The sequence below is a fragment of the Ceratotherium simum genome, chromosome 17 (genome assembly GCF_057802395.1).
Source record: "Ceratotherium simum simum isolate JZ-2026a chromosome 17, ASM5780239v1, whole genome shotgun sequence".
NCBI lineage: Eukaryota > Metazoa > Chordata > Mammalia > Perissodactyla > Rhinocerotidae > Ceratotherium > Ceratotherium simum.
Window position 1 is genome coordinate 50,482,101 of NC_141916.1, and position 10,738 is coordinate 50,492,838.

A 10,738-nucleotide genomic window follows, 5' to 3' on the forward strand; every position below is an offset into this window, starting at 1 on the left:
CTCTTTCTAGTATAGCATTTTAATTTTTAATACAGGCATTCTAATGGTGTTACAACTTTTTGTGGAATTTGAGTTTAAATTAATAAGGAAATTGTTATTCATGAACTTCTTTATTCCTTACGAATTTATCACTTTTCATTGTTCTAACTGATAATATATTGTCAAATGCTGAATATCTTTAAAAAAGATATTCTATCATGTGACACGTTTAAATCTCTGAGGAGTTTAAAAGCAGGCCTTAGGTTCTTCAGCTGCAAGATGAGCACTGATAATCACCGTCCACCCCGCCCAGTTTACAGAACTAGGGATCTCATCATTTCATATGCCCTTTATTCTTAAGTACACTTGTCTTAGAGCGCAGTCCAGACATCACTGAGCTGCAGAGATGAATAACCAAAGAGTAACCTATGCAGAACTGAATGTGGCCAAGTACGCAAAGAGGCAGCAAATGAAACCTAAGGGCACTAAAAGCTCCATTTCAGTAACTGAGGAGGAAATAACCTATGCTGAGTTAAACCTTCAAAATGCTTCTCAGGATCTTCAAGAGAATGACAGGAACCACCACGGCAAAGGTAAAACATTTAATGGACACACAGTAAATGTTTTAGGATGTGCAGCTGGGGCACAAGAGTGTGAGGAAAGAGTAGAGAATAAGCTCACCTATTTTTCATTTGTGAAGATCAGATCTTGAAGTTATAATATGGTATTCTAATATGAAATCTGAGGACTAATTTTATTCAGGCATTGTTAAAATTTTTAGTCTCTGACTGGCAACTCACAGAACATTATATTTACTGAAAATGCAATAGCGTATTCTGAGACAAAGATTACAATGGTAGATATGGGTTTGGGGTCCAAGTTTATATGTATATAATTCCCTGTGCATGTGGGTTTTCTTGTATGTAAACTTGGTAAACAATTGCCTCCATCTCTCCTTTCTCAGTGTTTCCATTTCTCTGTCTGCCTGCAGATTTACCATCACCTCGAGAGAAGCTCATTGCTGGGATCCTGGGAATCATCTGCCTTGTCCTGCTGTCCACAGTGGTAACAATGACAGTTGTTATTCACTGTAAGTAAATTTTTAAAAGATTATAAGGGAACTTTTTACTTTAGTGATCCTCAGTGTCTCCAAAGATTTCTAACATTATGGACTAGAACTCTCATTTGAATGTATGCATTTAGACTAAATGTAGAATGGTCATTCTGAATTTGTCAAAAGTATAAATAGAAGAATGACTGTAGAAAGTATTATGTATATATATATTCTGATTTCATAACTCAAAGACACGCTTTAGGAAACTGAAAGACCTTACTGAGAAATACAAAATAATTCTTGAGATCAGTTAGAACAAATACTGTAAGCGAGTTGAAGTTTGATCCTTTAGGCTTTTGAAATATTTTCCCCCAAATCTTCATTACTTTATTAAATTTCCTTGGTAAAATCAATTTTATTCCAAATTATTCTAATCTTAAAAAATATACCATATTACAAACTAAGGAACTAAAATTATCATAATTTATTTAGATAAATATTAACTTTTTAAAAGGATTACTTTAATTTTTCTAGCTACTGAAATGGTGGAGCAGAAGAATTCATCCCCAATAACAAGGATCCAGAAAGGTACATAATAATTTTCAAAATTCTGATATTAGTACAGTTTATATTTTGTTTCCATCTTGGGCTAGGTGAAAATGGTAATAGATTATTTTGGGGTTAATAAATTACAAAATTGGGCAATAAATGTTCATAAATAATGATTATAGGAGAGTATTCCTTTTTATGCCACAAGAAGATATATTTAAAATCATCATTCCCTTTGTTGCCAATTGCTTAAATTTCCTACTGCTGCAATATAATAAGAGATAAATAACATTACTATTCTAAAAAAGTGGTTTCATCCATTGACTTTCAGCACATGTAAAGAGTGGATGTTTTTGTTTGTGTGATTGCTTTATATGAGCATGTAAATTAGGGGATAAGAGAGTAACTCTTTCTTTGAGTGTGTACATGAGTGTGTTTTGTTTTATATATACCGGCCTGTGAGGGTGCATAGATATGTTATGTACATATGTGTTTCTACCTATGCAAATATATGAGTTAATTTTCATTTTTTAAAATTCAAATTGTTTTTGAAAAATAATTCATAATCTTTCTTCAGCATATCATTGTGGTCATTGTCCAAAGGAGTGGTTAACATATTCCAACAACTGCTATTACATTAGTATTGAAAGCAAAACATGGAATGAGAGTTTGATGGCCTGTGTTTCTAAGAACTCTAACCTGCTTTATATAGAGAGTGAAGAAGAACTGGTAAGATATTAAATGTTTCATACATTTTATTAAAGGCTTATTTCAGTCAATATTGTATTTGTAGAATTCCTCTATATTTTTGTACATATTTGTAGTTTATTTTAAAGTTTGTAATATTCCATTGCTCGACTTTATGATATTTTATTTATATTTTATACTATTAATACACTTTTGATAATTTCCCTTTCTTGCTTTTCATAGAAAACCATGTTTCTATAAATGGTTATTTTTCTAAAATAAACTTTGTGGGGGCCGGCCCGATGGCACAAGCGGTTGAATGCGCACGCTTCACTGCGGCTGCCCAGGGTTTCCTGGGGGTCGCCGGTTCAGATCCTGGGCGCACACCAATGCACCGCGTGGCAAGCCATGCTGTGGTGACGTCCTATATAAAGTGGAGGAAGATGGGCACGGATGTTAGCCCAGGGCCAGTCTTCCTCAGCAAAAAGAGGAGGATTGGCAGATGTTAGCTCAGGGCCGATCCTCCTCACAAAAAAAATACATAAATAAAATAAACTTTGCTATTTAATTTTACCATACATCAAGGAAACTAAACATATCATGATTGTGCATTTTGATCACAAAGGGAATAGAACCAACCATTTAATTACAAATCAAGTCACGAAATAGAAGTTTCCAGCCCCCAGCAGCCCTGCTCCTGTGTGTTCTCTCATCACTTCTCTTCCTCCCTTATTTAACCACTGTCCTGACTTTCAATATTATGGAATGTCTGCTTGGTTTTGAACTTCATATTAATAAAATCACACAGTGTGCATTTTTCTTCATTTCTCTTTTCACTCACATATGATAATTTTGCAATTCATCCTTATTATTGTGCTTTGCTCTAGTTTGTTAATTTTCGCCACTGAATTAGGTGAATGTAACGTTTTAAAATCCATTCTATCTGATGTCGCTGGTTGGGGACATGAGTCTTATGCCCCCAGGAATAGAGGTTTTCTGAGTAGAGTACTTTTAGTCATAGGATCCCCTTTGCTGGTCCCACCTCCACCCCTCATGCCCTTGTGTCTCTTGGTTGGGGGGAGAAGCACTTCCTCTGGCTTCTTATTGTTAGCACGTTTCCTGATGGATCACCCTTGTAAGGCTTGCCTGCTGTTGCTGCTTCACCACAGAGGAGAAATGGCTTCCCTGAACCACCTCCTGTTGCTAGGTTGGGTGTTGGGAAGCAGCAGCTTAGGTCACTTTCTTCTCTTGGGTGGGAAATATAAGATGACCTGTCACTCTGTTGTTCCCTAATCCCAGGGGCCCAAACCGTTTCTCCTTTCTCTTCCACCATTCAGAGTTCTCCTTTACTTGTATTTTTCATTAGTTCCAGAATTTATAGTAGTACTTAGCAGGGAGTAGCAGAGAGAAACGAGTCTGTGACACCTTTTCGTGCTATTGGAGTCCACCAAAACAGAAACAGATGGATTTGAATCTTACCTAAAAAATTGTGTGAGGACCAGAAAACCAAATTTTTGGCTTTCATGTCATTTATTTTCTCATTATCAATCCATTAATTTCCTTCTAATTTAGAAACATAATAGAGAGAGATAGTATGATAAACACAGAAAAAAACATTGATTTAGTCACAATATCCAGAGAAATCAATGGTCATATTATCTGGAAACTTATTTAACGCCTTGCTATGTTAGTCTTGTCAACAAGATAACTATTAAATTACGTGAATCAGAATTTTCCCTATAAACATAAGAAGAATGAAACTACTAAATATACATGTTTAAGAGTTAATTTTAACCCAAACTACAAACATTGGTGAAAGTTTTTGACAACAGGAAATGTAGTTTTCAACTTTAATATACCTCCAGTGTTAGATTAAAATCTAACATCCGCATTTCATTCTGAAAATTAAAGTTCCTATGAAAGCATATACTACTTGTATTTAAAAAAATGATAAAAGATTTATTAATGATTATTTAAATGAAAATTCTTTATTTTGGAGTAGAAATTTCTGAATTCCTTATCACTTCTATCATGGATTGGAGTCTTTCGTAACAGCAGTGATCATCCATGGATGTCCACAAGTGGCTTAACTTCCAAACTAAGGTAAAATTTTTTAAATAATGCTATATAGAACAAGATTCTATAAAAAAGAAAAATTCGGAAAATAATATTAATACATTTGTTTCAGTTGAATTATAGAAATGAAGAAAGACGTGGAAAGTTAATGAAATGTTGATATAAATGTTAAAGAATGGACTCAGTTTTCCTGGTAACCAACTCTTACGAATATTGAATAAAAAAATGTCGTTACCCATTTTCAACATATTCTTTTGTTACAGTTATACGGAAAATGCTATTGTTTCATGAATTGCCCCCATACAATGTAACAGTAGAATTATGCATTTTTCTCCATTACAGGGTAACAGAATCATCATCTGGTAAACATAACTGCGCTATACTACACTCATTGGGCCTCAAAGCAGAGAGTTGTGGATCTCTAAATAGATATAATTGCAAGCATAAGCTTTAGAATTGAAGCATTTGAGTTTGGATTCTGTCGGGTAACATTCTATTTCATAAAACGGAAATAATATTACAATTGGATAAGTCTTAAAATGGATTATATTATTTGTTCTAGTAACGAAAAGTTTTTTCAAAAGCAATTATTGAAATATAATATACACACCAAAAAGTACAGACACCGTTACTTTTGTGTCTGGCTTTTTTGGCTTAACATTATGTTAGTGACATTCAACTTTTTTAAAAGACTGCGTGTTGTGTGAGTTCGTGTATGTGAAATATCAAGAGGCAAACCCATAAGAGACAGAAAGTGGATTCGTGGTTGCTAAGGACTGAGGCGAGGAGCAATAGGAAATGACTGCTAACAGGTACAGTGTTTCTTTTTGGAGTGATGAAAACTTCCTAAATTTTCATAGTGGTGATGGTTACAAACTCTGTGAATGTACTAAAAATCACTGATTTATATACTCCAAATGGATGAATTTTATGCTGTGTAAATTACCTCAAAAAAGCTTTCCAAAATCTCCTGGGCTTATGTTTGGGACTGCATTGAATCTTTAAATTTGTAAGGATTAGTCATCTTTACAGTATTGACTCTTCCCATCAATATCATGCTTTATTTTTGTATGTATTAGGTTCTTTAATTTATTTTATATTTTGTATTTTTTATATTGAAGTCTACAGAAAAATGGGTATTTCACAGTCATTCTTTTATAAATGGCATCCTTATTTTAAATCTTCCTTTAGTAATTCATTCTGCTTGAAGCACAAATATAACTGAGGTTTATGTATTAATCTTATATTCAATGACTTCACTGACTTTATGTATTAATTCCATCATTTCAAATATATATTCTTCTGGGTTTTTTATATAAACAGCTATTTTATCTGTAAATAATCACACTTTTATTTCTTCTTGCCAGGTGTAGTTACTCTCTTTTTCTTGACTTATTTTCACAGGCTAGTGTTTTATTTCCAATGTTGAATAGAAGGTACAGTAAAGGGTTCTATATGTATCCTCCCCTATTTTAAGGGAAAATATCTCAATAGTTCATCCTTCAGTATGAGGTTGTTTTAAGTTTTTTTCATCATACCTTTCTCATATTAAAGAAATCCCATAAAATTTCTATTTTTCTAATAGATTTTATAACCAATCAATATCACATTATTATTTTTCCATCAGTTGGAATGATAATAATTTTCTCTGTATGATGTTTATGAAGTAAATTGTCTTTGTTTTAAATGTTAAACTAATCTTTCATTTCTGAAATGAAACCACAATGATCATTCTCTACTGTCTTTTTTTCAAATCAGTGTACACGTTATATTTAGATTAAGTAGTTTTTCTTCATCCATGTTCACAAAGAGATTAGACTGCATTTTCATTTATGTTACATACTTGACCGGTTTTGTTATCAAGGCTATATTGGGAAGCATTCCTCTTTTTCTGTTACCTGGAAGCCTTTGTGTAAGAGTACTGTTATATTTTCAAATATTATTATTCACTACTGACACCATCTGAGGTTGTAGAATTGTTTTGGAAAAAGGTTTATATAATGAAATCAATTTCTTTAACACTCGTTGGGTTTACTCATGTTTGTATTTCTTGTACATCATTTTGGTAATTTGCATTTTCTAGGAATTTTGTATTTCATATAGAAATTAAAATGTATTCATAATATGGCTTTATTATCTGTTTTTTTAATCATAATGGCATTCTCATGTTTAATATAGATATAAAAGATTTATGTCTTCTCAATTTTTTTCTTCAACAGTCTGATCAATTTTATTAAGTGTTTTCAATGAGCATCACTTTCGCCTTGTTGGTCCTCTTTACTGTAATTTTGTTGTTTGTCTTGATTTTTTACTATTTACTGTTGTCTTCCTTATACTTCATTTGGATTTACTTTCCTCAAATTTTGATTTTTCCATTTTTAGTTCCTTGTGATGTGTGCACCAATTTCTGCTTTTTTAAAGATATACATGTAAGGCAATCAATATTTCACAAGACAGATTTTGCTGTTTTATTTTCCTTGTAATTCGTGTAAAATTTGTAAACATTTATTGTGATTAATTCTTTGGCCCATATGTTATTTAAAAAAATATTACTGCATTTAGAACCACAGACAAAGATTTTCAAATTATCAGTTATTGATATCTATTTTTGGTAACCTGTAGTTAGAGAATTTTCTATGAAGCTGGAAATGTTCTATCTCTGTTTAAACATGGCTAGTGTGACTGAGAAACCAATCTTAAAATTTTATTCATTATTAACTAATAAAAAATTGAAGTGAATATCTAAATTTCAAGTGTCCACTTGCCAAACTTGTCTAGCAGCTACTGAAGTGACACCACAGTTCTGTATATTTCATATTAAAATGCTTGGAAATATGAGTATACAGTGTATTTTTGGAAAATTGCCATGTGAACTTAAATATATGAGTATTCTATATTAGTATAGTGTGTGTGTGCACGTATATATAGTTGTTAATTATTTGGTTTAAATCTTTCAATAGCCTTACTGATATATCTGCTTATTTGATAAATAGTGAGAGAAAATTGTTTAAAGCTCCACTCATGATTTTTTACTTGCACTTTTTTGAAATCTATGTTGAACTTGGATGATTAGGTACATGTAGATTAAAAACACATCGCTAGGGGGCCAACCCTGTTGTGTAGTTAAGATCGTCACACTCCACTTTGGAGGCCTGGGTTTGTGGGTTAGGATCCCGGAGGCAGACCTATGCCATTCGTCAGCCCTGCTGTGGTGGCTACCCACATATAAAATAGAGGCAGATTGGCACAGATGTTAGCTCAGAGTGAATCTTCCTCACCAAAAAAGAAACAAACAAACAAAAAAAAACAACCCACATTGCTAATGGTTCAGATACTCAGTCTATCCTTAGGAAACATGGGTCATCATTTCCAACAATGGGTCTTGTCTTATATTGTGACAGTACATTAATTACAGCAGTTTTCTACTGGTTTGTGTTGCATAGTGTATTTTTTCATCTTTTTGCTTTCATCTTTCCTTATGCTTATGTTAAAGGAGTGTCTCATTAAGACAACAAACAGTTATTTTAAATATAAACATTCTTAGAATTTAAATTGAAAATTATTCTATTTATATTTAATATAATTATTAAATTATTATATAATATACTATTATTTATATATAAATATATGATGTAATTAATTGTTAAGTATAATATAGTTATTATTTAATTTGGGATGAACACTACCATTTCTTGAACTCTATTTTTTCTTTGCTTGCTTATCTTTCATGATTAATTTTTTATTTTCACTTTCCTCTATAAGAATTTGTTAATTTAAATGCTTAAAATATTCTTCTATGAGTGCCCTACATTTTACAGCATACATTCTTTACTCATTAAAGTCTAACAATTTAGTACTTTGACTCCTGCTCAAACAGCAAAAAGACTAACTACCCTCTACTTTTATTTATTGCTTATGCAATATTTGCCCCCTTGAATTCTAATACAAATATATATTTAGATATATCAGCATAATTTCTTTTGGTCAACTCTGTCTTTCTTTCTGCATATCCAAGTATTCACCTAGAATAAATAAAAGTATCATCTTTAGAAGATCCTTAACTATTTCCTTTAGTTACAGTCAGTTTGTAATTAATTTCTCCCTTAAAAAAATTTTTCTTGAAGATGAATTTTGCCATCATATAAAAGGATATTTTCACCTATTGACTTCCAATTTATCCATGTCTCTTAGGTCATTAGGTATTGTCATTATTAGAAATAGTTACAGATATATATATTTTTTATATTTATATATGCATTCATCATATATGATATATATAAATAAATATATTTATATCATAAAGAGGAAATTCTAACTGTTCTTTTTATATTGAGTAATTTTTACTGTGGCTTTATATTGTCTGAACATAGATTTCATTAAAGTTAAAAGCCAGAAGGGTAAACGCATACTCTTACATGTAACAAGGGCCGTGGTATATATAACAGTATTTAATTGAAAACAGCACAGTGTGTGACTATAGGAATAGTAGATATAAGTACCTCAAATTTAAAAAGACAACATTAGTAAACTTTACATTATTTGACATCATTAATGAATACTTTAATTGTTACAATTCTATAATGTGGCTAATAGAAAAGAATAGATTATTTAGTTTATGAAAAAAATATGTAATTAAGAGAAATACACATATGGCCAGCCAACATTAGCAGCTGTTATAGAAGGCTCAAATATTAGTCCAGATTACGAAGACATAACTGTGTATTTAAATTCTATTTTTCTAGATTTTAGAAAATTAACAATTTGAGATTGAATTCAATCTTCTAGAGACAGCATTGGATGTGAATTTCCTTGGAAATGATAGATAAACGTTCCTCCTTTACTTGATACAAGATGAGGAATGATGAAAAGAATCCCGTTTGATACAAACTAGTTAATTCAGATTTAACGTTCTATTTCATTTGATGTTGATGTGTCATTTAACTTGTTTTTTAAAAGTCTACTTTTATGCCCTCCACATTTTTTGTTTAAGTGAAATTTTTAAAAAATGCCTTTGTCTACCCCCACATAGATAGACTTGGGTTTTTGCCATTTACCACAAATATTTGTATTAAAATACACACAATTAGTTATGATTTTAGGACGAATCAATGAATAATATAATGAGTAGTTATTTAACATCTCAGTCTCTGGCATGGTGATATTGTTCTATATTTTTAACGTTTCATCCTTCTCAGAGACATTTATTTTTATCAGGGGAAATCTAAAGAACTTATTTAGAATTGTAAAATTGAATGTAGGTATTTTGAGAACTATGGTAGAGAAATTGAGAAGATAAATTTGGGAATGGATGTCTTTGTAACAGTTACAATAAAGTTGAAAATGTAATTCTTCAGAATAATTAGTGACAAATATCATTAAATATCTATTGTTAATGGGATTATGATTTTAGAATTTTTTCCATGATAATAGAAATTACATGATAAGGGTATAAGGAAAAGAAGTATGCAATGCCACGATTTAGCAACTTGTCTGAAAGTAAAACTTAAACATATAAGACACTCTCAACAAGGTCTAAGTTTTCAGTGTTTGTAATTGAGATAGAGGCAAATTAACAGCGTGGGTGTTCAAGTCTGTCCCCTGATATCTTTTAGAATATGAAAACAATGTCTCAGAGGCACTTACCAATGGACAAACTAAGTGACACACTACAAGCTCAAAGTCTCCTGTATTTTGAAGGTGTGTGAGGAGATAAACTGTCTTCAAAATAGCCTAAGTGTAATAATTTCCTGTGACACATTGACGAGAAATCTGCTCTTTCCACTGTTGCTTCACTCTGAGCCTTCACAGGGCAGTCTATGAAGACCACAGATATTGTTTGTTTACAAGAGTAACCTGGTGTCCCACCACAGGATACACCACTTTCTGGAAGGTATGTGATGCTACTCTCCTGTCTCTCTATTAGCCCATCTCATTTACTGGGAGATTACAGTGCTAGATATGATGTGACTGAGGTACAATTAATATACAATCAAATCAAAAAGAACATTGGTATCTTTATTTGAATAATTCAGGGTAAAAAACAAGAATAAAGTATAAAATATGTAGGAAGATTTCTTAAAACAAATTCTCGCCTGTGGAGGAATAGTCAAGTGCATACACACATGCCTAATTGGGTTTGTAAATCAATACAATTTAAAGTGAAATCTCATAAGCATCATGACAATGAACAGTTAATTTTGGATTTTATAATAGACAGATATAAATAGATATTGTTTTATAATTAGCCCAGCCTTTAAGAATAGATTCGTAATGAATTCATCAAATCATGAAGGTCAAAAGTAGTTCCTCATACATGTACTTAGATTAAATAAAAGTAGTTTTATTTTTAATAAATATCAGGATGAGGTACCTTCTGTAAAATGCTAGTAAAAA

At 31.7% G+C, this 10,738-nt stretch overlaps 1 protein-coding gene across 1 annotated transcript; it reads left to right on the forward strand.

Annotated features, from left to right (window-relative positions):
- Window positions 1–369: 369 nt before the first annotated feature.
- Window positions 370–6,340, forward strand: LOC101389953 (NKG2-A/NKG2-B type II integral membrane protein-like). Its single transcript, XM_004443654.3, has 6 exons — window positions 370–572; window positions 971–1,069; window positions 1,568–1,621; window positions 2,160–2,311; window positions 4,272–4,372; window positions 4,688–6,340. The coding sequence occupies exons 1-6, from the start codon at window positions 386–388 to the stop codon at window positions 4,797–4,799; spliced, it is 705 nt and encodes a 234-aa protein (XP_004443711.2). The 5' UTR covers window positions 370–385; the 3' UTR covers window positions 4,800–6,340.
- The last annotated feature ends 4,398 nt before the right edge of the window (window positions 6,341–10,738 follow it).